Genomic DNA, 27,872 nt, shown 5'->3' on the forward strand with positions numbered 1-27,872 from the left:
AGTTTGCCGCCACCTTTTTTATAAGCCCCCTTTAAGTACTGACAGGCTGCAAGGTCTCCCTGAAGCCTTCTCTTCTCCAGGCTGAACAACCCCAACTCTCTCAGCCTTTCTTCACAGGAGAGGTGTTCCATCCCCCTGAGCATTTTCGTGGCCTTCTTCTGGACCCGCTCCAACAGCTCCATGTCTGTCTTATGTTGAGGGCTCCAGAGCTGGACACAGGACTCCAGGTGGGGTCTCACCAGAGCAGAGTAGATGGGCAGAATCACCTCCCTCCACCTGCTGGCCACGCTGCTTTGGATGCAGCCCAGGATACGATTGGCCTTCTGGGCTGCGAGCGCCCATTGCTGGCTCCTGTCCAGCTTTTCGTCCACCAGTACCCGCAAGTCCTTCTCGGCAGGGCTGCTCTCAATCCCTTCATCCCCCAGCCTGGATTGATACTGGGGGTTGCCCCGACCCAGGGGCAGGACCTTGCACTTGGCCTTGTTGAACCTCATGAGGTTCACATGGGCCCACTTCTCGAGCTTGTCCAGGTCCCTCTGGATGGCATCCCATCCCTCTGGCGTGTCGACCGCACCACTCGGCTTGGTGTCATCTGCAAACTTGCTGAGGGTGCACTCGATCCCACTGTCTCTGTCATTGATGAAGACATTAAACAGTACCGGTCCCAAGACGGACCCTTGTGGGACGCCACTCGTCACCAATCTCCATCTGGACATTGAGCTGTTGACCACTACCCTCTGGATGCGACCATCTAAGCAATTCCTCACCCACCGGACAGTCCACCCATCAAACCCATACCTCTCCAGTTTAGAGAGAAGGATGTTGTGGGGGACCGTGTCAAAGGCCTTACAGAGGTCCAGATAGACGACATCTGTAGCCCTTCCCATGTCCACTGATGCAGTCACTCCATCATAGAAGGCCACTAGGTTGGTCAGGAAGAACTTGCCCTTGGTGAAGCCATACTGGCTGTCTCGAATCACCTCCCTGTCCTCCATGTGCCTTAGCATAGCTTCCGGGAGGATCTGTTCCATGATCTTCCCAGGCACAGAGGTGAGACTGACTGGCCTGTAGTTCCCCGGGTCTTCCTTTTTAAATATGGGGCTTATCTTTCCCCACTTCCAGTGAGTGGGAACTTCTCCGGACTGCCACGACTTCTCAAATGCGATGGATAGTGGCTTAGCAACTTCATCCGCCAGTTCCTTCAGGACCCGCAGATAGACCTCATCGGGTCCCATGGACTTGTGCACCTTCAGGTGCCTTAGATGGTCTCGAACCTGATCTTCTCCCACAGTGGGTGGCTCTTCATTCTCCCAGTCCCCGCCTTTGCCTTCTATGGCTTGAGCGGTGAGGCTTGAGCACTTTCCAGTGAAGACCGAGGCAAAAAAGTCATCGAGTACCTCCACCTTCTCCATATCCCGGGTAACCAGGTCTCCCGTGTCGTTCCGGAGAGGGCCCACATTTTCCCTTGTCTTCCTTTTATCCCTGACGTACCTATAGAATCTTTTCTTGTTGCCCTTGACGTCCCTGGCCAGATTTAATTCTGTCAGGGCTTTAGCTTTCCTAACCCGATCCCTGGCTGCTCGGACAATTTCTCTGTATTCCTCCCAGGCTACCTGTCCTTGCTTCCACCCTCTGTAGGCTTCCTTTTTGTGTTTGAGTTTGTCCAGGAGCTCCTTGTTCATCCATGCAGGCCTCCTGGCATTTTTGCCTGACTTCCTCTTTGTTGGGATGCATCGCTCCTGAGCTTGAAGGAGGTGATCCTTGAATATTACCCAGCTTTCTTGGGCCCCTCTTCCCTCCAGGGCTTTGTCCCATGGCACTCTACCAAGCAGATCCCTGAAGAGGCCAAAGTCTGCTCTCCTGGAGTCCAGGGTAGTGAGCTTGCTGTGCGCCCTTCCTCAGTGCCCTAAGGATCTTGAACTCCACCATTTCATGGTCACTGCAGCCCAGGCTGCCCTTCAGCTTCACATTCCCCACCAGCCCCTCCTTGTTGGTGAGAACAAGGTCCAGCAGAGCACCTCTCCTCGTTGGCTCCTCTACCACTTGGAGAAGGAATTTATCATCGACGCATTCCAGAAACCTCCTGGATTGCTTATGCCCTGAATGTCTAAACATTTGCAGAGAATTCAAACTGCTTCAAACTTCTAGGTTGGCTTGGAAAAAGGCAGATAAATATTCATGAACTGAATTGAGAATAAGTCAAGAAGCCTGATTAAAAAAAAAAAGCTTTAGTAAAAGGTTAGTCAGATAAATGTCACTGCTTCTAATATCAATCCACCAAAACTCGATATTTAAAATGTAATAGTTTATACAGCTTTTATACAATATGTAGTAAGCAAGTACCCACAGCAGTTTGCCTGTGGCTACTGTGCCCATTTGTATATGTAGCAATATCTTTAGGATTAATGTTTTATAACTGTACACGTATTTTTTTCCCAAGTGAGACAGCATTTTACCTGTGCACATAATGCAGCTCATGTATGGAATGTATAGCAAGCACCATTTCACCAATGTAGAACCTAGCCATATCTTCAGGAAGTTTGTCTTCAAACTTACTGAGAAGTGTCAGTAAGTCACCACCAACATAGTAGTCCATCACTAGATACTGAAAAAGGAGAAATAAAGCAATTAAGTACTAAGAAACAGGTGGTAAGAAAAAAAAAATAAAGTTCATCAGTTATCTGCTGAAAAAAAACGTTTTCACTAATTTTTTTTCTATCCCTGGGAAAGTTGTCAAAATTGGTAATCATTTGCATTACTTTTATTTGCTTATTTAGTGTAAAAACATACCATATTCCTTTAATAATCACAGTAAGGGTGACATCAGCATTCAGTTCTTGCACAAAAAAACCAAGATATGGCAGCAACAAATGAGTAAATTGGGGTGAGTTTATTTCTGTCTTAACTACAGTGTCACACAAAGAAAATTATCTAGTATCACCAAAACTAATGTAGGTTATCAACCCCTAAACTGACAATTTCCAGAGCATGCAGGAAGAAAAAACTATAGTTAAAAACAATACTTGATGCAGCTTAGTCTAAAATACACGTTTCATTACTACTTTTAGTTTTGGTACCATTTCAATACTACTAGTGGTTCCAAACATGGGACTTATCACATCAACATCTTCACTCATCTTGGCACATGCCACATCATGAATGCATAACATAGCTGGCAGGAGCTTGATGACACTATACATTAGGGATGCCCATGACAAGCTAGAAGCACTGTTAAGCCAGAGGCACTGCAGCAGTGGGAAACTTAAAAATCAAACATTTATGTTCTTTTGAATACATTTCAACGAAAAAGTAAACAGCCTCCTAGGCCAATCAGCATTATCTTATCCACGGAAAGAATCAACACATATAGGGTAATGTGAAAGAAAAGGACTCAGACTCGCTATTTGTTTCTCATACCACAAAACAGGGATTACATTTTAGATATTTCCTAGCAATATCCACCTAAATCCAGACCATCACTTCAAGCATAATGACTTTATCTGGTACTACCGGTCTTGAGTCATTTTGTTCCATGCTTCCCAAGATGCTTTGATACATGGTTTTAGGAATAACTTTGCTTATTCTGGAAATAACTTTCCAAAGCAGTGATCTTATTTTTCTCCTCAAGGTAAAGCAACCTGCAATCCACTGTCCCTGCCACAGATTCATCTTCCACAAGGGAAGAATAATTAAACAAGACAGGAACCCAAAGGAACATAAAGTGCAATACTAACCATTTCCTCACTAGCTTTTGGCTTAAAAGAGCAACTCCAAGAGGCATAGGTTTTGATATTGATATTTTTCTCCGTATTATTCAAATTATAGCTTAATCTGATAGGCAAATTTCATCACTTACGTTGAAATCAATCAGTCCATATTGCACAACCCATCAAGGAATTCTAAACGTGTGCTGGAACACTGTACACATACAACAATTACATCTGAAAACAAAAGGCTACAGACAGGAACCAGGAATCTTTTAAAAGGGATATTGTATTAAAGTATTTTCTCTCAAATTCAAATATAAGAGAGCTTAGAGTGGCTTCTGTGGGAGCTGAAATAGCCTGCCTGTCAAAGAGACAAGGTAATGCGCTTCCCTCAGCTCCCACAGCATTCATAACTCAGCAAGAATTCAGCTGACCCATGAAATGAGGCACTTGGATCAGAGAAAGATGGAAGACCTCTTCTGTAAGAAAGTCAAATTTTATTTATCTTCCAATTCACAACGATTTTCTTGCCAGGAGGCACTTCTCCCTTCACATGAGGTTAAAATAAAGGGTATTAAGATGCTGAAATCTAGAGGTATCACGTCCGGAGAAGTGACTGCATCGAACAGGGGGAGAGTGGTTAGAAATCAAAGGAAAAAAAGACATCAAAATACTCTCATGAATACTCGGGAGCCTTTAAGAGGCTGAGAGCACACAAACACACATATGCCCTTCTTCTTGAATGAGACTGGGAAAGAAGATTTTTCTGGTAAAGCACAAGAAAACTAACAGATTTGAATCTGGAAGAGATTAAAAACTTCAGGTCCCATACATATTTCTAATATTCATGGACTATGTTTTATGTACACCATATCTGCATCAGCAAAATCACCAAAGGCTTACTTAACCCATTTTGACTCAAACTGTCTCTACAAAAAGCTTTCTAGGAACCAGAAAAAAGCCAGGCTAGCATTTCCATGTAATGTCATTTAAGAGTTGGCTGTTTAGAAAACACTACCACATGATGTATTTGCCTCTAAAACATTTTAAAACTACAGAAGCAGAACCAGACAATGAACTCCAGAACATAACATATTTTGTGTAATTTTGTGTTTCTTGCTTATATGTAAGTTCTGCAGCATCACATGCTCTACTAATATTAAATAGAGGGAATAAAACCCCAATTACTTCTAGACTCTCCAAGGGCGGCTACTACTTTCCTACCTTAACATCTCATCTTCTCTTTATTTGTCTCATTCTGAGCCCTTTATCATGCAGCCAGAGGAGGACAGCAAAGCCCTAGGTGTGGGAAGATACCAAGGTTCTTGCTCTGCTTCAGGGTTACCTTACATGGTTTTGCACTTCAGAATCATTAGCTATAAGGCTCCAACATCACTGGGAGCAGACACCAGAACCTAGAGCTTTCTCTTTCAGAGGACTGATGTCCACTCCAGGTTGGAGAACCAAACTCTGTTGTCTGTTCTTGTTTTGTTCTCAGCTTTGCATTCCATTCTACAAGAATCAAGGATGAACAGCACAGCTAAAAAGTAAACCCAATCTGCTCAGGTTCTGTGACACGGCAGCACTCTCCCGAGATGTGGAAAAACATGGCTATAAACTTCTTCAAGCTGAGCAGAGAACTGAACAGACATCTTTTAGCCCCTGGACAAGTGGACCACTAAGATGGTATGGAAGAGAACCTTCTGTCCAGGTTTTTGGATGAAAGTCACTTCCTGATGTGTTTCACCTTTTCTTCACGCATCATTTACAGCAGAGTGAGACACAGATACACTCCATCTGTGAGCACCAGACATTTACATGAGATGGATGCTGAGTAACAGACCAAATTGGAAGGCAGCATCTCAACACATGCAGAACCAGACCTCAGGCAAGCTGGGAATTTGCTGACTTTGGCTGCCAGGCAGAGTTGTTGCTTTCTTAGATACTGGATCTTAAATTAGATGCTACATGTCTAAATTCTGCTGTCAAGTGAAACTTCAACATCTAAATGTCTTTGGCAACTTGGGGAAATGTATTATACTGCTATAGCTTGCTTGGAACAGATTTGTATAAAAAGGTATTAGCAACACTAGATTCCTCTCTATACCGTCATTACTACTGCATGCTATCTTGCACAGCTAACAATTTTTTCTTAGGTAGCTCCATTCTTAGAAGCTACTTGGAAATACTACATTATGGGATGTCTTAGGATATTTTTATGCAAGTCTGAAGGCTGCTTGGTTCTAAGGGAATTTGAAATTATCAGCTACCTTCATGAGGCAGTGCCAGAGGTAACTAAACTTTGAGAGGTTGAAAATCTGGATCTTTCACAAAACTTTCAATGGAAATAGCCTGTAAATGAGGGTCTAAAACCCGACTACTTATTTGCTTACAATGTGCTTCTTGTTCTGAAAATACTTCTAACATGAAGGTCAAAATAATTTGTTTCGTTTCAGCACTTGTGAAAAAGTCAGAGTATTTTCTAACTCTTTCATATGCTTAGTTCCTGAACTCATCGGCAGCCTTTTATCAATACATTTTTTTCTTATTTATAATCATGACTTGCTACTGTGGTACTATCTAAAAAGTGTTAAGAAGGTGAACACTTTCACATTACAACTATGTCAGTTGTTACAGAAATAGCAGGTTTGCAAACCCAGCCTCAAGTAGCCACACAAAAGCTGTATGGTTCAGTATACTGCAGTATGTTGTGGCTTACCGACTTTGCTCCTGACCAGCACTCTCCTGACTTCTGTGACTAAGGTAAACATAGCTTATATGTTTTACAGTTCTAGTAACCCATCTTTAAAAAAAATGTAATAGGAGTAACGACTTTCTTTATAAACGGTTGCTAAAGCCTCTCAAACTACTGAGATGACCACTGTGCTGATTTAAAAACATATTTTATTTAAACACTTTTAAGAAATAGGCTATTTTTTTTCTGGGGCTTTTAAAATATCAGTTTAATCAAGTTTTTTAAATAAAATTTTAAATTACTTTTGCCACTTTTAAACAAAATCTTGCTTCAAAAGACATTCTGAAAGTTTAAAATAAAATAAAAATATTTCTTACTTTCAGAGTTAACACCTCTCAAATTATTTAACCGCAATGTTATCTAAAACATTAAACTTAAGCATGATATATTGTATGCAAGGGTAGATTAGTTAATTTAAGGTGCTTAACTAAACCTCTATATACTATAGTACTACATGACTTTCTCACTCTCCTGGAGTTACAGTCAGCCCTTTGAAGTATTTCTTCAGGGAGAAAACAAGAATGTTGAAACAGTGCTGCAAGGCATGAAGTGGACTGATTTATTGCACTAATATCCTTAAATGTACCAAAAATAAAGTTCTTTCATAACCTAAAGCTTTATTTGCTGATGAATCAAACATACCAAATAGTTCTCATCTTGAAAGGCATAGTGCAACGTAGTAATCCACTGACAATCTCCATTCACCAAGACATTTCTCTCCTCTCGGAAGCAAGCTGTCTAAAGGAAGAGAGGGGAAAAAGCCATTGTCAACATCAACAAGTAGTTTTCGCAGGATGAATATATATGGATGTTTTATGGGATTATTTAAAATTACTGAACAGAGGTCTCTATTCATTGGAATTCAGTCTGCACAAGTGACAAACCAGGGAATCTCTGCAGGCTTGTAGTCAGGCATTCAGTCACTCTAATCCTGACTGTGACCTTAAAAAAAAAAACCCAACCAACACACAACACCCCCCCGCAAAACACCAAAAAGCCCATAAACCAATTCGAGTCAACGCTGAATCTTTGTTCCATAATGTATTTTTAAAAGCCAGAAAAATAACAACTTATCACTGCAATCTGTAGCAGAAAGACAATGGCTGTAGGAAAGTAAGTCTGGTTCTTCTGAAAAAGACCTTTGCGAAAATAGAGTTTCATGTATACTTTTCTTACATTACAGTTCCAGTTCCATACACTGCCAACACACTACAGGAAATAAGTAGATTTTACTATTACTCTCCTATATTTGTCCAGAATAATACATTTTCATTTTCAGTAATCTTTACTTCAAACAGCCCACTGCAACACTTCAGAGAAGCAAGCTCTGTGTAACAGGTTTTCTCAGCATCTTTACATAAATCCAACTTTCATAAACTTCAAGCGAGTCCTCCTTAATAAAAATATATTAATGTTTTTATTGGATCAGAACTATCAAGATGCAGACCTTGGGACTCTTTCACTACTCTCAAGCCAGAGAGCCATTATTAGGATATTCGGTAGCTGCAGTTCAAGTGTTTGGGTTCTGGATAATAATTGGTTTTTTTGTTTGGTTTTTTATTTTGTTTTGTCATTGCCATTTGTCCAGATGTCTTAGAAAATGTACTATGGAAGGAACGCTCCTGGGAAGCCCAAGCCTTACCATATACTGATTGCATCTCATAACCATATCTCAACCGTTTTTTCCCCCTAAAGAAGCAAAAGCCAATTTACATTTCTACTGAAGACGACCATGCTGCGGCCACGTTGTGAAGTTAGTAATTATTGGTGCAGAGAGATGTAAATTGTAATTAAATGTTAACTGAGAGTGGTTTAACAGTTTATGAATGCAAGGCCAAAGTATCACTCTACAAAAACTTTGGCAGCAACAGCAGCTCCAAGTAATCCTATCCCCTGCCCGCAGCACCAGAGCACAGCACTTCTCAGTTCTTCTGGCACCATGATGTGAGGAGGCTGCCAAGACAGAAAACTAGTTTGTTTCTTTTCGAGGACATCAGTTCCTTGATCCAGTTCACTGTGCAACCTCAAATAGCGAGGGAATGTTAGGAACACTTCAAAACCAGTAATGCTGCTGAACACTTTGCATCATGAATTCAAAGTATAAAACTCTCCTCTTCTGCTTACGCTAGTTTAAAAGGCCTTGAGACGTGCCTTGAAAAAGCACGACAGGCTACTGAATCAGCCAGTCAGGACTTATTTGGAACTGTCAACAGTAATACACTAATGACTATGTATTTTGCTGTCAGAACAATGAATACAAATGGTCCACCTTATCAACATAAACGGCATGCCTATTTTTGCTTGCAACCCATTTACGGATGTCAGTTGGTATTCACTAATCTTTCCTGTATTTTAGTGGCTTCCGACCATATGTTTTTTTCTTGCAGCTAGTACACAAATAAGCAGCATTTAGATAACTTTTTGCTATGTTTAATAAGTCATACAAAACAAAAATAAACCAGTATAACAACGTGCTTCTTAGACCACTCATACTGTGGATAATAAAACACCTGAAGTCTGCTTTTCAGTGGAACTGCCCACTTAAGAGGCTACTGTATTCTTGCAGGCTTCATTTTAAAAACTAACAAGTTTTACCACATTTGGGAAATTTTAACACCCAGATGTTTTATGAACTTGATATGCAGGTTATAAAGTCTGGCTTATCCAGAAAAGCCAAATCAAGCGAGCAAACCGAATAGAAAAAGAAAGGGACACAGCAGAGAAGACAGTTCCGTTATTATCCTTTGTAGATGGGGAAAATGAGTGGAAAGAGAACTTAACTGGACTGTTACTTTTCCAAAGTGTGTATTGGGAAAACTATTGCTCATTATACCTCTTTCTTGGTGGATAACCCTCTTCCACCTCTTGCCTGCCTGAGAGGGTAAGAGGAGTTAGTTGCATAATTTGAAGACAATTTGTAAACAGCTGTCTTCTCAGGACATCTCTACATGTAGAAGTTTCAGCTATTTAGGTAGGCCATTTAATTAAGTCACTTCAAAAATGGCTGAAGTAAGCCAGCATAGCTGTATTACCATTAGAGTTTGGGAGCCCCCTACAAGCATTTGTGTTTAAAACAATTCTATACTGACCAATGAATTAACCCAACTGAAACCTATCTAGAAAGGGCAACAAATTTCCCCCATACAGGGGAAGGCTTAATGCAGAACCGCTGATGCAGCACAGCCAAGAGCGTGAACTCTCCTGACAGCTCAAAGAACAGCCAAGTGGCAGTGGCTGCTGCCGCTCGTAAAGAAGAGCATGGACCGATGGACGGAGTGTGACTAAAACAGGCAAAGGCAGTGGTGAAGAGGGGCTTAACAAGAGGGAGGAGATTTATTCACAGGAAAAGAGCTGGCATTGACTCACTGAAAGGAAGGGAGGGACTAGGAAGGGTAGGCTGGGGGGGAGGAGGTGTCAGGAAGGGGACAGAAGAATGGGACAGGGAAGGGTCAGCAGGCTCAGTCCTCAGCAAGCAGCTGGCCTTCGCCCCTTAACAGAACTGCTGCAAGTATTGATGGACTACATGTATTTTCCCCTAAAATCTGTTGCTCATTAAATTTGCTAATTTATGTAATATTACATTTGCCACAAGTTTTTCCTCTACAGTGCAAGAGTAGGTATTCTAGGAATATGCCATTTCCCATGGCATATTCTCAGCAGGTCCTTTCCTAATCTATGAAGTACCCATTCACATTTGCATAATTTGTTGTGACAATGTACATCTCCTTTCATCAAAAATACTCTTTTTAAACAGATTGACCTTTTTAACGCATTTTGGTTTACAATCTGAACCCATGATTCCAAAGTATTTAGTTATAGTTTCACCAGTTACATAAATCCTGTTACAAACTGCAGGATGCAAAGCTCCTTTACATTGCTTTCTGAACACGAGAGAAAAAAAGACCTTTTCATAAATTTTTGTGTACAGCTGTGAATGGCATAGTAGCACCAATCCCAGCCTTCATGTAGTCCTTAACTTGCCTTTATCGTAAACAAAAACCTGGCCAATAAATTCAGGGTAAGAACTAGGGCAGACTGTCTGGTAAACGAATACACAGTAATGCTGAGAACAACAGATGCCTGGAAGGGACTGTCAGACTTGATTGCATTAAAACAGCTTAAGAAAAAAAGAAAAAAGAATGAAGCTCCTATGCTCATGAAATAATTCTTCCTAATCTGGAAGAGCTTCAATGTAATTTTCCTAACGCCATTTTAAAAATTCTCTGCGTTAGAGAACTGTATTACTTACCTCTGCCCTTTTAAGCATTTCCCATTTATTCAGAATTTTCATTGCGTAAATGCGCTCTGTACACTTCATTTTAACAACTGCAACCTGAAATAGTAAAATATTTTTATGTAACAACAGCATGGTCAGAGAAATACAATATTTAAACAGCTTAATACTAACAAAACATTAATAAAATAAGTTACTGAGGAGTCATCAGTGATCAGCTCACACATTGATAAACTACAGCTTGAGTCTTTGCTCCTTCTATACTCCTCCTACATAACTATGTACTTGATGCACAGCACACCATGTGTGGTCAAGTGCTCATGATCAAGTACACAGGGGTTGATACAGGAGGAGTATGAAGCTTTTCATATGAAGATGCGTAGTAAAGCTGCAATGTTTGCCAAGAACAAGCGATACTTTTACACCATGCCTTCAGCCAATGAGGCAACATTTAAAAGGCCAGCCTGTAAAAACAAGGAAGGTTGCTGTCAATAGAAATACACTACATTTGACTAATTTGTTTTCACATTTCAGGTTTCAAAAACTTGAAAGATATTTTCAAATTAACATGCTTTTGTGTACTGTGTGCAGATATTTAAAAAGAAGCAAAAACAGTATTCATTTACTTATTCATCATTTTGCTTGAAGCATTTTACTATGCATCCTGTGTATTAGACTTGCTCAGACTGGTCTATTATGAACAGTAGTTGTGCATACAGCTGTACAGTGGAAGAAAAAAAACAGAATAATACAGAAACTTTAAGGCTTAGGAATGCAAAGACTTTATTTTGACCAAGACTTGTATTCTGCAAGACCAAAACTAATTCTTCTTGTAGTAAAGCCACCATTTCCACAAAATTCTTCCAGTTGGCAAAGAAAAAGCAGGCATCACGACTAAGACAGCAACACTTTCACAGGACTATACATGGACTGCTTGAGTATTTCTGCTGATTCTCAGCTTGCCTCTATTTCAGAAGTAGAAAACCGACCAGCTTCCATTGCTTTTAACAGAGCTCTAAATAACAGTGGGAAAAGTTAACAGGAATCACATAGCTCGCCTCTTCTGATGCTTAAAAACTCCTATCTATAAGGGATTCAGGAGCTGCAGCAACTCTAAGACGATGCTAACTATAAAACAAGGTTGGAATAGTGTGTCAAAGCAGAGCAACACTATACAAAGTCAGAAGTCCTGAGGAGGGAAGAGGGAAATACAATACCTCCCTGCACCTTACCAGTAAAGAAGCTCCACATGAGGGGCAGGGGGACGACTGCTCCTCCAGTAACACAAGAATGGGATATCCACATGTAGACAGACACCTGACTGCAGATGCACAGCTAAGCCTCCCACCCCTCGGTGTGTGAAGCTCCACTCACCAGGTCATGTAATGGATGAGCAACACCTAGTACACACCTGCACACAGTCATGTAATGGAAACATATCTTAAGAAAAGGACTAGCAGGTACCCATCACAGGAAAGACATGGGAATCTGGCCCTAAATGGAGCTGGGAAAGACACAGCACGAAGAACAAGCTTCTGTAAGCTATGTGGAACATCCTCAGCTACGTTACATCCCTGTGACTCCTGGCCTACAAACACCTCCCACAGACACTGCTCGTGCTGTGGGGGAAGGATGAGTAAGATGAGAATGTCTCGTCTGAACACATGAGGTTCTTTGGGACATGTGAAACTGCTCAACACTGACCTTCGGTAATAGCCTAAAACATTTAGCTTTGCTCCTGTCCTCGTCACGGCCTTGCAGCTAAAAGCCATTGTAACAACTTCTCTGCATACACTTAATTGAATTATTTGCCTGATACAGCTGAAGGCACACTGTAAGTCAAACTACACATTAAAAGCTTTGGGAAACTGCAAGATGCTGACATTACCTGCTATACATTTTAAACTCTGTTCCATGCAGAACATGATGACTCAGGAAATACCCCCATCTCCACTGAAGGGACAGACCAAACTGACTACCTGCTGCAGACAAACAAAATCTCTGAGGCAGAAGCAATTTGCAAGCATAGCTCTGCGAGCCCTGAAGTAGCAACATTCAGGTTTCATTACACCACAACACTAGAACTGCTCAGCCATTTCAGTACAAATATAGTGCACAAATCAGAACCCAGCTATGCATCTACTGCACTTTATCTAAGGCCATCACTGTCTGAAAGCACTGCAGGCTGACAGAAGTTTGAAGCGTGCTCAACTGCTGAGGAGTGATGTGAGCCTGGCACCGCGGAGGACACGCACAGCTGAGGAGCTGTGCAAAGGCTAGAACAGAAAGTGGTGAATGAGAACAGGCCTGGACAAAGAAAAAAGAAAAAGGAAGCCAAATCTGTAGGACCTATTTAGCAATTCCCCAGTTGCTATCTGTATTAGTGCTATTTATTTTCATCTGAAAGGACTGCTTTAAAAAAGCCCAATTTAAACTTTCTGGAGGAAGAGAATTGTCTTCTGTGGAAGAAAAAGTGGAATGAATAAAAGGAAAGTTGACTCATATTTTCACAGTAAGTGGTTATCAAGTTATGGCACCAGTAAACACACTGCTGCTTTAGTTTTAAAGGGGCACAGTGGGACAGCTGCTTGTGCCAGCAGAAAACTTCATGTAATCATACAGCGAAATAGCTAATTCCCCAAGAAATTTATCTCTGAAAAGAAACCTGAACGGTACAGAAGATGCCTCACATAAGTAACAGAACTCTGGCCTGACTAGACCAGATGGTTGGACTCGATGATCTTAGAGGTCTTTTTCAACCTCAATGATTCTATGATTCTATGACCTGACTCCTCAACCCATTCAAATCATTAGAATTTTTTTTTTTTTTTTTTTTTTTTTAAGAAAACAAGCAAACAGAAATGCAAAATCCAAACCTCATTGATGTCTGAACTGAACCAGGGAAGCACAAACTAAATTAGGCCTTGATAAACTCAGTACTATTACAAGCAAGAACACTGCTGCAATACTGCAAAAAATCCTACATCCTTTGTTCCATAAAACACCTCAGCGTTTCCTCAAGTTAGCTTTCTTCTACTTTCATCATCAGGTGGCAGTATTTCTAAGTTTACATTTGTCATATAATGCTTTGGCTGCTTCTGAGACACTGTGGTGTAGTTTTTTCTTACTTTTGTATTAATTCCTCTTTCTCTGGCGTACCTCAAATTCAATTACAATAGCCACACTGACCACTTTGCGAGATCAAACAGAAACCTCTTATATTGCAATTGTGTTAACCATGCAAGATGTCAGGTTTTAAATATGATGGCTCCTATACTGCATACCAATCCATCACACCTACTAATGTAAGAAAACAATACTCAGCTGGTGTTCAGAGGATTCCAAAGGTCGCAGATTTGTACACTGCTGCAAATGCCTACTTTAAGAACAAAAATCATTGCTTCTATCTTCAAAGTTTAAAAGTCTACTGGCCGAACAAGCGCCCATGTTATGCACAGACTGTAAAAAAACAGGATTTAATTTTGATGCTCACTCTTCATTTCCAAGGCTATTACAACTTACACTGTAACAGAAGTTAAAAAAAAAGTATGCTAAGGATAATGAAAGGATAAAAAAGGCACAAGCAGAAGTATAAAATAGCTTCTGAAGAAAAATATTCCAGGCCTGGAAGAGATAACAGCTATGATAGGCATACAAACCACGAATGTTGTGGAGAAGATGAACACAGAACAATTATTTGCTGTTTCTCGTAACACAGAAATTGAAAAGCATCAAATAAAATAAAAAGGTAGCAAGATTAAGGAAGTATTATTGTCACACAACAGTTCTGGAACTCAGCCACAGGCTGCTGTGGACACCTAAGTATTCAGAAAGTATTTAAGTACATGCTTAATACCCGAATAACACACATAGCAGAAGCCTCAGAGACTACTGACCACTGAGTTACAGGCGTGGTTAGGGAGTCCCTGAACCCTCAGCCGCTGGAAGCTGGGAGGGTTCAGCTCTGCTCTGGCCTTGGACTTTTCCTACACCTCTCTACCTGGCCAAAGGGATGGGATGTGGGCTAACTAATCCACACACCTTTGACCCAGAACAACTATCTTTGATACCTGTGTCAAATTAAGAAAATTAAAACTTACCCAACTTGCATCTCATTATGCTAGGCTGGAATAGAGAATTGAGGGTTCTGAATACTCAACAATCACAGAGTGGTTTGGTAGAGAGATTTAGGTGATTCTGTTTTACCAAGTCTTAAAACACCGATAAAGAAAAATTCTAGATGCAGGGGTTCCCCCACCACTGCAGCCCCCCCTTCCAGGCGAGCCGCTATGGGTCTAAGCTGTCACCAGCTGATTTGATTACTGTCACTGTGACTCGGCATGCTCAAGATTCACGGCAACAGGGACACTGCAATGAAGATAAAGTATGTTTCCTCAAGGACCTCAGAAAGCCTAATGAATCCTACTGCCTACACTTCAACCAACTTAAGACATATTTATGTCAAAACATGTATGAGAACTGGGGCTAAAGCATAAGTGAGAGCCAGCTGTGGTGACTACACACCACAAAACCTTTTCAGATTTGTATTACTTCTGCCATCTATTTTCTTCCAGTACTTTTTGCCTCAAAGCTCTGTTTCACTTGTATTGCAATAAAATAAAAATGGAACCAATATAGCTAAAATAACATTTTTAGACTTTGGCAAGAACTAGTATTTTGCTTCTTGAATTGTTTTACAGAAGTATTTTGCTGCATTTTCATCTTCAAAAGCCACTTGACATTGACATTTAGTGTTGCAATGTGCAAAGCCAGCCTAGGCCAAGTTCCACCTTTCCTCATGCCCTGATGAAATCTACAGGGTGGAAATCTGAGCCAAATCAGCCCCTACAAACGTGACAGAACTTCCCACCACTGTACTCTGCCCTTTGAGTGACATGATCAACATCAGTAAGCAGTATCAAGTTACAAATTTTTTTTTATGTAAATGATAAGCATGGCATAAGAAAGCACAGAAATCATTTAAATGCAAGACTGGATTTCCAGAAAACAATTAAGATAGTTAACAAAAAGACTTTCTACTGGAAAGTTTATAAATTCTTTGATGTTCAACTTCTTGGAAACCATGCTGGCATTAGTTTCAAAGCAAAGATAAAAAAGCCACCTAACACACTATTCATGCTTGTGGCACGTTAAACTTTCAGGTAAAACTTATCCTCAAGGACTGGACTTTGAGGGATAAGGTGAAACTCAAATGCAAAAAGTTCTCAGCTGAAAAGAACACCACCGACATATAGGTGATAATCCTCATGCAATCAGCTCATAACAACAGGTAGTTAAGAAAGAGGCAAACACTGGAATTCATAGGCAGATACACACCACTAGGGAGGGGTAAAAATTACTGCCTTGTAGAAATACAAACTCACTGGAAACTCCACACACAGCCGCACCCCAGAGAAATAAACTTTATCTGGAGCAGGTGTGAAGGAGGACTATTGAGGTGATCAAGGAACTAAAAAGCCTCTCATACTACCGTGGGAATAGAAAAAGCTTTGCTTGTTCAAAAAAAAAAAAAAAGGTCAAAAAGTGGGTATGATTGCTACCTACAAATAAAATTGGAAGGAAGGACATCAGTAATAAGGATGATAAAAGATAACAGATCTGCTTAGGCTAATGGGTAATAAAATTACATGGATAAAATCGTGTAAAATTACCATGAATTAACCTTTGGCAGGAACTTGGAATGGCTTTAGACATTTGAGCAGAGATTTTAGACAAGCCTTTCAACTGGGGGAAGAGACAAAATGTCATTTCAGCTGTAAACAATTTATCCGTAATGTCTTATTACCAGATTAATAGTTGAATATTACAGTCATTTCCCTCAGTCAAAGCTTGTATATGCCACTTTTACTCTACTATTTCTGTCTCATGCTATTGATACCTTGAACACTAGCTACTGAAAAAACACTGCAGGAACTGCTTTATCCTCCCGATACACTTGGATATGAAAAGTCTTTGATAAGTAGCTCATTAGTTAACAGTTTTAATACCGCATCTTTGAGAAAAACTGGTCCGGACTGCTCTATCAGTTTTTTAATGTCTATTTTACATTTAAAATGAGCAACCAGAGTGTCTTTTGGTAGGGTTCATATACCACAGTGCACATTTCCGGAGCAAAATAATTTTTTTTGAACACGCGGTGTGGATCTTCGTGTCGCACAAATAAGAAATCACTTACAAGTGCCAACCAGAAAGGTTCTGCAAAAGAAGAATAAAGGCCCCGAATAACACCTAAGCTCTTCCTCAGCAATCGGGGGGACCGCAGAGACAAATGGCTGGTCTTGCAGCAGCACTACAATGAACTGTGTCTCTCCAGCTCCCTGCAACCTGCCTGTCACCATAGTAACTTGGTGCTGCCACACAAACAGACACGGAGCTGGGGAGGACTAAGATAGCAACCAGCTCTTTTGAAGCATTTTCAAAACAAAGCAGCTTCTTTCTTTGTCCATTTCCACAGCAGAAAATAGCTTGCTTTGATATTTTTTTGTCAAGAGCAGACTGTGGAACAGCAAAGCTAATTAAGTATTTCTTCCACATCGTATTCTGAACGCTTTGACTCTTTGACTAGCTGGATGAAAAGTGTCATACGTTGTGTGCAATACTTAAGAATTCTGTTAATCTACAATGTAGGAAGGCACAGTCCCTGCTGGGTACCTAATACCAATCACCAAAGCTTCTGAATAGCCTTAATTGCAGTCTGTAGGCTCACTGTGCCCCAGCTTAATTTCTAGAAGTACATAAAAACGTTAAACTCAGTACCCTACAGCTGCAATTACAAGGTGGAGAAGGCACAAACAGCTCTGCGTCGCATCGCCAAGCACGACTGTCTGCAGGAAGCTTAGGTTTTGCATCTTCACTTTGAGTCTCACTGCAGCCTTAGCCAGTATATCTCTCATTAGGAACCACATAATTTATCAGAAACCCGTGGTACACAGGGGATCGGTCTTGTTCTCTCAACCATTATTTGTTTTCTTCTGGAAACAGATTTTTACATCTGTTGATTCCAGCTAAGACTCTGACTAAGCATCCTGAGTCGAGGTGACATGTCCTATTACTAAACACTACACAGATCAAGTCTGTACACAACAGCATTTATATGAAAAGGTACTTCTAATCCATCCAGAGCAATAATACTTAGGTGGGGCACATTAAGAATTTTTGTTATTTTTGTGCTAAGCAAGACCAAGCAGTTCCACCCTTCCGCTGCAACCACAGTTAAGCGTTGCTCATTCAAGAAATCCTTGCTAACAAACAAGGGAAGGAAAACAATTGTTTCAGTCCCATGCTGCCAAATTTCCAGGAGGTGTCAGCCACATGATACAATCCAAGTTCTCAAACAAGGTACATCTTGACACGGTTCTTCCTTCAACAACTGTTCTTCGTTGAAATGTGTTAATCTACAGCAGTGTGCCTAAATGGTCTTTTACACAAAATGAGGAAAAGTGATCTTAAAGACTTACAAGTACATTACTTAGAGGTCAGATGAAGCTTGCAAAGGAGCAAGTGCAAGTATTTAGAGCCAGACAGTCCCCATACACAGGATCCTCCTCCTGTCCTTCTTACCATACTGTAGCACTAGTGCTCCCAGTTCCCTTGGCATGCAAAGGCAAACACCAAGCACAAAGAAGGCACTTCTTAGGCTGGCCTAAGTTTCTCAGGTAGGCACAATCCCACCAAACATAGGTTCTCAGGACATTATTTCCTTTCAAATAATGGTCCACAGTGTTTCTAGATGGAAGGAGTAGTCAGGCACATGCAAACTTCAAGCCATAGGTGGGTTTGGGTTTTTTGTTTTGGTGTTGTTTTCTAAAGGTCTAAAAGCTGGAGGAGTTTTCCATTCTGTGCTCATATTCTTTAAATCTTCTCCTAAAGAATATGTATTTTCATTAGTTAACAAAAAACTTTACCCTACACAACACATTCTTATCTACAAAGACAGGCTTCTACATTAACTTTATTAATAGCAACCAGAATTAAGATTATAGAAAACCATTTTAGATCTGATTTTATTTTGGGGGGTGGGGGGTCTTAATTATTATTAGTTTTATTCCTCATGGAGGTTGCCCCTCTGCACATGAGCTATCTGCCTATATGACCCACAAAAAAGAAAGACTGAAAGTCACATTGGGGCACTCACAAAAATGTTCCACCCAGCTGGGTATACACCCAGGCGAATACACCCTAGGAAATGGGGAAGAGCCACAAGTAGTTTATCCTTCTTACAGCTCGTATTTCAAATTATATGCTATTCTAACTGTCATGCACTTAAAGAACATTTCAAACTTCTCTTCATAACTATGAAACTTCTGAAAAAATTAAATTATGTTCTCAAGCCAGTGACTCCAGGAGTCAGAGCCTTAAATGTTGCTGTAAAGGATATTCAGACATTCAGTTTACCCTGCATGCAAAGTAGCTGGCTTAGTTTATAAGAAAAGGAGAACTGTCTGTTTTGGTAGGTGGCTAGAGAAGAAATCGCTAGGTTCTGAGCTAGGTTATTTCTGTCCTAGCATAATAATGAGAAGTTTAAGAAACATTTTTTCTCTTGCTTTCTCAGATCTTCCATGCTATAAGAACTTTCACTCAGGTGGTTTTGGATTACCAGATGGGTTTTGTCCTCACATTACTGGAAGAAGTGTAAGGAAGCAGGTTGAGTTCTGCTGGTTTGAAAAGAAGAAAGAAAGACGACGACACTGACATGCCAGTACAGATATGTACTGGTGATTATATCAATCTGCCTTAAATTAGATGCTGATTTTGCAGTTGTGTTCACAGGGACAAGCTCACATGTGGTCTCAATCCTCTCTCTGGTCAAAGACCGTATTTTCCCTTGGCTTACATGTTGCGTGGCAAAAATTGACCACTGATCCTAACTAATAACTAATATCATGCCTTTATTTTGTTTAAGCTATCTTTCTTCAAAGCTACTGATTTATGCAAAAGTTCTTTGGTAAAACTAAAGCCCCTGGCATTCTCCAAAAAGTCCAAAGTAGCTAAACTGAGAAGAATGGAACATAGTTTTTGTCCTTTTTGAAGTCTGGCTTGTTTAGCTGTTCAGCATTTAATTTACACTACTTAATTCTAACAGGAATATGTTTAGTTTAATTCTGATTAACTTCTTTATGCACTCTAAAAAATATTTTATAAGTATTTTTAAAATTTATTTCTAGCAGATAGCTGTTTGGTTTTTTGTTTGGATTTTTTTTTTTTTTTTAAACAAGAGCTAATGAACAACCTTATAACCACTAGAATCCCACCAACTAATTTCTAACATAGTTCCTATGTGTGTATGAACGTACTATGGAAAAGTTACTTACAGCTCCCCCATTCAGTTTTCTAAGTGTTGCTTTATATAAGTCAGATGCCACAAGTCCCTCTCAAAAAAAACTAGATTTTATTTTCTTATTATGGAATGTCAACTTTTATATAATTACTATTTTATAATGCCTATAATATTTGGCAGTTATAGCAGTGGAGTATACACGAGGGTCAAAGGATTCATTCATAAGCAAAAAGCACAAAATATTCTCTGACAAGTGGGATTAAAGTATAATGAGCTTAAAATCAATGATTCCTGCATAATTTAAACTGATCAAAAAGTTTCAAGCTGCTACAACTATAAACTAAAACTTTTATAATTAAAAGATGAACAAGACAACGTGATATTGACAGATAACTAACACCACTGACTTTGTAAGCACTCATAGCTCTAACAGAAGGATGAAATTAAGATACTTTCTCATTTCACTTCTGTGAAATTTCATTTCCACTGGGGAAATGGGGTGTACGAATTGCTTTAGTTAAGTTTCACGCTTTTCCAAATGAAAGAATATGAAAGACATTGTTGATTCAGGCACTCCAAACACTATTAATACAAGTTTCCACCCAGAATTTGTATCTTTTATACTCCTTAAGACTCTTGATCCAAAGCTATGAAAGGTCATCCTAAACCCCCTAAGCAAGTATAAACTGAAGTCTCTAAGTCCATATAAATACTTCATCTGCTGTTGTACTGAGATTTCCAGTTGGTCAATTCCTTAAGTGGAAAAGAGCATCTTTTTGAAAAAGAACAGAGCAAGTACTATGGAAAACAGCCCTTCCTTAAAGTTACACTGTGTGAAGGCATTCCCAACACTGACACCATGGGCAAGTCGCTGTAAAGGGTTCCCTTGACCTGAAACCATTTTTGATAGCTATAGCATTCACAAGTCTGGTTCTGAAAAGATCCAGAAACCACTTCTAATCCCACCAAGAGACAAACTGCCAAAACACTAATCTAAAATTCTCTAGATATCAGTGGTCGGAGCCACTACAGCAAGTAATTTGGCACAGCAAGACCAGAACAACAGATGAAAGTAGCCTGTGCTGAGCCTTCCCATCTATACTGTATGCAGTTCATGAATTTTGCTTCAGACTGTATATAGCCTGGTCTCCTGGACCAAACATGCTTTGAAGCTGTTAGGAGAGTCAAACCCAGTGATTGATTCTTATGTACTCCTTGGGGCCAGAAGCACATTTGGTGCACACCTGGAACGGAGGTTCTGGTTTAGTTTCCTCCAAAAGATATCCAGCTCATGCACAGCAAAAACATTCTGCAGTAAGTGGGGGCATTCTTTTCAAAACTGTGCTACTGTTTTGAATCAAAACCCTAATGGAGAGGTAGACAGTTACCTACTACTGTCTTGGTTCTCTAGACCTCTTATCTACTCATAAACCTCTTTGCTCAGACCTCTTTTCTGGACTTAATATGTAGCTTTCAGCCCTTCCTTAGACTTAGCAAATTTTTTCCCATTTCTGCTTTTTCCTGCCAAACTCTTTGTAGTAACTTTTCTCCCTAAAAGCCATGTTCAAATAATACACGCCAGCTAAAAACAAACACTCAAGTGAAATAACCAACTGATTTTTATGCAGTATTTCCACTACCCTAAGATAATACTTCCTTTTTTTGTAACAAATGTTGCAACTCATCAAGTTCAACATCCACTAGAAAGTGAACTTTGGTCTTACCGGTCAATATGCTACTATTTATCTGGACATTTTACTTAAAATGCTCAAGTTCCTTCAGCAGCTATGCTCATGATGATTACACATGAACTACATGTTACCTCATCACATCATTAGATGATGGTACAGATGAAGAAATGTTCTTGAAACACTAATTTCTGTCTTAGGTGTCCACTTTCCTCAAAAGCAGCCTCTGAAGTAGCTTAAAATTACGTGGATATGAAGCTATTACTTCGCCCATTACCAAGTGCATATGCACATAGAAACCTCATTGCTTTCTAAACCTAGGTTGAGCAGGGTCCTGGCATTTTTCAGGCTTAGTTTCTGGTCTGCATGCGATACCTCTGTCCCACAATCAACCCCTATGTGAAAGAGTTTGACGTGTTCAGGGCACACCATGCTTGGAAGGAAAGCCCTGCACTGCATGCAGTCCTGCTGTCTGTGGAGACAACATGAGACGAAAATAAGGAAGCCTAGCCTTAACCACCGCAGCAGAAGTTGTAACCAAGTCTAATGGGCTGAAGTGAGCCGCTAATGGCTGACGCTACATTTTACTTTAGTGTGGCACTACTTAAAAGAAGCTTCCTGCAAGAAATCTAAGGGTTTTTTTACTTCTAGAAATTCTCTAGTTAATAACCTCTTTTGCTGACAGCTATGGCTTTAGTTACACGTACTTAATGTTGAAAGGGTTGTCTTTAAGGTTCTCCAGAAGCCTCAGGTATCCTATGCCTACTGGAGGGGACATGCTCATGAATGCTTTTGCCAGTGGCAAGCCCTATCAGACTTCTGTGACTGATGAGACTTTCATCAAGCATATTAAGAAGTAAAGCTTCAGTCCAGGGTCCTGGGACTGACGAGTCCTCAAAACACAAGGCGTTCCTATCATCCCAGCATGATTCAACTTGCTGTCCAAAAAACCAGATCCAGCAGCCTTTGATCTTCAAAGATGACAGGGAACAGCCTTTGAGGCAGCCAAATGCGTCTTTCTGCATTACCAGATTGCTACAGAGACAGGCAGATGGGTGGAGCAGCCTCCGCCTTCCTACCATAGCAGCAGCCCAGTTCTGTGTTAAATTATAGCAACACAGAAGAGTACATATGGCAAGTGGGAGAAGAGATCCCAAATTCAGCTGTGCAGCTGCTAGGTGGGACCACCCTGTTCATACACACATTGAAGAGACACTTGTTTTGCTACACTGAAGTCAGAATGAGCCAGTCACAGAAATGGCAGAACTGGACGCTAAATACCCTGCTTCAAAGGGAGCTTTCAACTAGTACCTAGCGACATCCCACATTTGGAAGTATTTTAACACATCTGTGTGAATCTTTTGTCTTTAGGACAAGTACAGGTCAACTGTAACAAGAAATCAGATGCACAAACGATGAAAGTTACATTACTACAACTGAGAGTTAAAAATCTCTTACCTCACCAAATGCACCTCTTCCAATCACTTTTATAATTTCAAAGTCATCTCGATGGAGTTGCATTTCCTTTACCAATTTTGTAAATGGTCTTGCTGTTTAAGGAGAAAAAAAAAAAAAGGCAAATTCAATTACGAAGAGAAATATCATAAGCCAAAATAATCCATAAACCAGAGGTCAAAAGTAGTCATTGCATACCCAGTGCAATAGTAGTTTTCAACTACTACTAGAACTACAGAAGGAAAAAATATTAATTACACTATTTAATTAACACTTAGAATTTTTAAAAAAGTTCAATCCTGTGATTGGTTCTGCCTTGCTGCCAGCGAGTAAAGAGCAAAGTAGTCCTTCCGAAGGATTTCCCCCCCCTCCCCTTTTCTTTAGGGTTTTGTGAGTCAGTGAAGGACCATGTAAAAGGGAGAGAGCTGATTCATTATTGGTAAACCCTAGAGAAAAATCTGTCCTATCCTTCAGCCACTAGAATAATTCTCCTCTTAAGCAGAGTTCAGCTTTACTTTTTATTATTTCAGCTAGTACCAGGTAAAGCTTTAACAACCCACTCTCAAGAGATAGCTGTCTCTACTCAATAGCAACGAAGTAATTTTCTACAAGATCTGTGGCTAATTTAAGATTTTTACTTTGAACTCTCTTTTCTGTTAAGCAACATTCACCAGATCTCAATTAGACTAAGTATCGAAGGGCTGTAGCCTAAAAGAGGTCCAGCAATTAACTAACCTACACTTACTTTGTTCTGGTGGTCCCAACTGGATTCAAGACATTTCTCAAAATATCTGGTTGATAAATTCCACTGTACCTGCAGATCAATTTTCTCCTCTCCAGTTCCCATTCAGGATATTTCATTTATTTCTAGCATATCACAGGATGAGGATTACTGTTTAGTAATCACTACTCTGATTATGAAGACCAAATCAATAAGGAAAAACAGTGGTGCAAGCTAAACTGCACAAGAGCAAGTATGGTGTCTACAAAGCAGCAGCTTACACTTCTAAGTACAAAAAAGACTGCTCTTCTTCACCTCATCACAAACATTATTAGACTAAAAAGACTGAAGTTTTTAAACACATGTATTTTTCCCATTTGCAACTGAATAAAACGTCACAGAACTACTACTTGCACAGCCCAGACTCCCGTTTTACCTCACCTTACATTATGATTAAGCTAATGAGTTATAAGCCAAACAGAATTCCTACAAGAGGGGTCAACTGCCTTGACGATGTATTTCAGATGCTAACACAAACAAACCAAACCTCACAAACACACAGAAGATACAGAAGTCTGAACCGGAGATTACAGACTTCAGTATGAAGTCTAACCAAGAAAGCCTGAAAACCTCTCAGCAAAAATTCATATAACAGCTAATAAAATGAAGAAATAGCTGTACTGAAGAATAGCCATGCTGCTTCTCTGTACTTAGGAGAGATGTTATTGAAAAGGTTTTCTCCACGAGTAATACCCCTTTCACTGGATGCTTCTTGTCTATCGAAAGTACAAAATTTAAGAATGAAACTCCACTAGATTTTCTGCTCGATTCCCCATTTCAGCTGGGCAGAAATGCCTACCACGGTCTCCCCCCCGACAAGGCCATTGAGACGATCATCCCAAAACACCAAATTGTTTCTAACAAACTTACCCAGCAACACCAACCCAAATCAGTTAGAGACCTATACCAGTCCAATCAGACATCTGTACAAGTCAATAACACTGCTGATGGCTGTGATATATATCAATTATTTTGCAAGGTTCTCTTGCCTCCTTCCCTTCCCATCAAATCAGGACAAGTTGAGGAAATGCAGCTACAGATAAGAAATAAATGTGAAAGTTCCATTATCAAGTTATGGATCGCTACTACAGAATGCAGGTCATTAGACTAATTTTGCAGAACACCAACTTCTGTTGTTAAAATTCAAGGGGAGGGGAAATGAAATCCAGTAATTTTACTTCTGCGGGATACTAACCCAAGAATAATTCTTTTTTTTTTTTTAAATAACCAATTTTAGCAATAATTCCAGTGAGTAAACAGAATACCAAACTAATTGGTTTAAGTATTTATAAAAAACCCTGCTGCTGCAAATTGATCACAAGCAACTTTCAAAGCAGGAAGACACAAACCTACTCAAGTTTAAGCTGTCTTGTACACTTAAACCCCCCCCTTATTTCTTACATTTTTCTTGTATTGTCAACCGGTGACAAAATATTTTATTATTTTGTCTACAGTTCTCCGTGCTTTGAAGTGTATCAAACTTCACCTTGCTAAAATTGGGATTTGGTTTAGAAATGCATTAAGTTGTATTAAAGAAAGTAAATTCAAATAGTTTTATATTTTAAAAGATAATAAGCATTATGTATCAAGCACAGCACGTACTTAAATTTGAGTAAACAGAAGAAATAGTGTCTGCAGAGAAGGGCATTAATACTATCTTTCTAGGAACTGTACCCTTCAAGAAGGAAGGATTAGCAGACCTCATTCTCTTTACCACCATTTCAATTCAAAAACTGCAAGAGTCCTTGGTTGGTCCTGCTTTTTCCATCTCAATTGGTCAATTGAAGTACTATATATTAAAATGAATTCATTTAATACGTGTAAATGAAAAAAAGTATTCCCTCCTAAAAGGAAGTCACTATTTTTACAAGCTATTTGTGCACTTAACTAATGTTGGCTTTTAGTATTTAGCAGCTGTTGGTGTTCAGAAACATTGCAACTTCAGTGGTCTCTCTCTTGGAAAGCTAAGCACCAAACATGAATATTTGAATGTACAGAAAAATTTTAAATTGGGTAAGACTTCCCCTGAAATGGAAAAATTCAAGTCTTTGTCAAGGCATCTAAGATTCCTTAAAAGCAAATAAAATTTGAAAATAAAACCTAATATCCACAGAATCTCATCATCACAGACACCACAACAGAGGTTACACAGCAGATCAAAGCTCAGTGGAGGCAACACACCAGTAATTCATTTAAACTGATACTTACTTTATTGGCATTTTGGAGTAGAACCCTGTTTACACCAGGATGTGACCTGCTGCTTTTAAGTACTGGATTGCACAACTTTTACCTCTTAGTAAGTTAAATAAAAAAATATTTCCAACTTGCTTTCCTGCTCCCCTCCAGGAGGTTGCTGTTCCTCAACCCTCTAACATCCAGATCAGTAGCACTCAAAGAACGGGCAAAGTTGAGTGAGCAGAAACATGCACCAAAAAGTATCAGAGAGCTGCATTCACTGCGCTTGCCAGAATGATGCCAAGTGATATACCCACCACTATGTAACTGGTAAAAAGCTCCAGCTGCTCCTTTTACATATCACTATTTTATAAATAGGGAACTCAAAGCGAACTTCTCTCCATATACTGGAATCAATAATTACACTTTACTGATTAGTTTTGATCCTAATATTAAAAGCAGGACTTACGATTTGGAGTTGATTTAATACTTAATGAAAGTATTTCATCCTGGCAAACAGAAGCATTAGCTGTACCGTGGGGTTTGCTGGCAGTGAATTTTGCTATATATACTGTTGTCAGGGTAACGTTAGCTGAGAGTAATTGCAAGAGTTTGTTTATTCATGACTGTGAGGCTGTAATCAGAATTTGGGATAGACGTTCTACGTGCAATATATTTGTATGCATCACTGCCTTTTCTCTCAAGCTGATTTTGCATTATTGTACTTACACTTGTTTGGAAGAAGGGTGTTCTCCATAAGGCCATACAAGTAAAAAAAAAAACCAACTAGTTTTAAGGAGCCAAGAAATGCATGCTCTCAAGAATAGAATACAAAACAGTAACAGTCAATGTTTTGATCAATATTCATAACGGGAAGTGAAATGCCAGCATTTATTTCTTCATCCAAAACCAGGGTATGTATGAAAGACATAATTCTCCATGCACAAACAAATTCTATTCCGATCATATTCTCCTATTCCCCTGATAGAAGGGACTAGGATATTTTGTTTGCACAAAAAGAAAACATCAATTTGAATAATTTGAAGCGCAGTCATAGGTAAATAGGTTTGTGAGCTGGTGCATCTACACTGCAGTCATTTGTATTATGCCACCTGATAAAAGATATTTAAAGACTTTTTCAGAACAACTAAAAGCTGCAGGAAATGCCAGCGGAGATAATCTGACAGGGCAGATTGGGCACTCTGCACTGCTACCCCAGGAATGGGTGCACACCGGCCTCAGTCAAGGTCAGAAGCGTATGTCAAATTTCCTCTCATTTCTGAAAGCAGGTCAGGGAAGGATGGTAGTATTGTCAACATCACCCTCAAAAAATAATAGGACAACTTTTCCCAAGCTAGAATGTGGTTAAACATGAGAAGTGTTGAGGTGTGTTTTGGATTTTTACTTTCTGTTCAGATTCTGAACCATTCAATTAATGTCAATAATTTACTATCTGTAATCACAAAAGCTAACACCTTTACATAACAGTGGACAAAAGACCACCTGCTGGGTTTGTGATAACTACTGCTTCAGTGGTGGAGTTACCCAATGGCTCTAATTTGAGGACTCCGCGTATTTTATTATTTTGTTTGTTTTCAGAAATTCAGGGTCACAAAAATCACTGAGCCGAAGCTTCCAAATGTTCAAGAACATCTGATGTTTTGTAACTTTGGCAGCTTCAAGTTTTAAATAAATGCGACAACTGCAAGAAAATAATACACAGACTTACAGGTCTCTCTCAACAATTCAGGTTGAAAGGGACCTCGGGAGGTCTCTAGT

At 39.7% G+C, this 27,872-nt stretch overlaps 1 protein-coding gene across 3 annotated transcripts in view; it reads right to left on the reverse strand.

The window, feature by feature from the left end:
• CDC42BPB (CDC42 binding protein kinase beta) overlaps positions 1-27,872 on the reverse strand; it is a 102,648-nt gene that overhangs the window by 49,987 nt on the left and 24,789 nt on the right. For all 3 annotated transcript variants that reach the window (XM_076345497.1, XM_076345496.1, XM_076345495.1), the window contains exons 2-5: positions 23,141-23,232; positions 10,712-10,795; positions 7,105-7,200; positions 2,457-2,605 (exon numbers count right to left, since the gene is read on the reverse strand). In XM_076345497.1, coding sequence (XP_076201612.1) covers positions 2,457-2,605; positions 7,105-7,200; positions 10,712-10,795; positions 23,141-23,232 — 421 coding nt within the window. The remainder of the gene's footprint in view (positions 1-2,456; positions 2,606-7,104; positions 7,201-10,711; positions 10,796-23,140; positions 23,233-27,872) is intronic.

Source organism: Aptenodytes patagonicus, chromosome 7 (genome assembly GCF_965638725.1).
Source record: "Aptenodytes patagonicus chromosome 7, bAptPat1.pri.cur, whole genome shotgun sequence".
Lineage (NCBI taxonomy): Eukaryota > Metazoa > Chordata > Aves > Sphenisciformes > Spheniscidae > Aptenodytes > Aptenodytes patagonicus.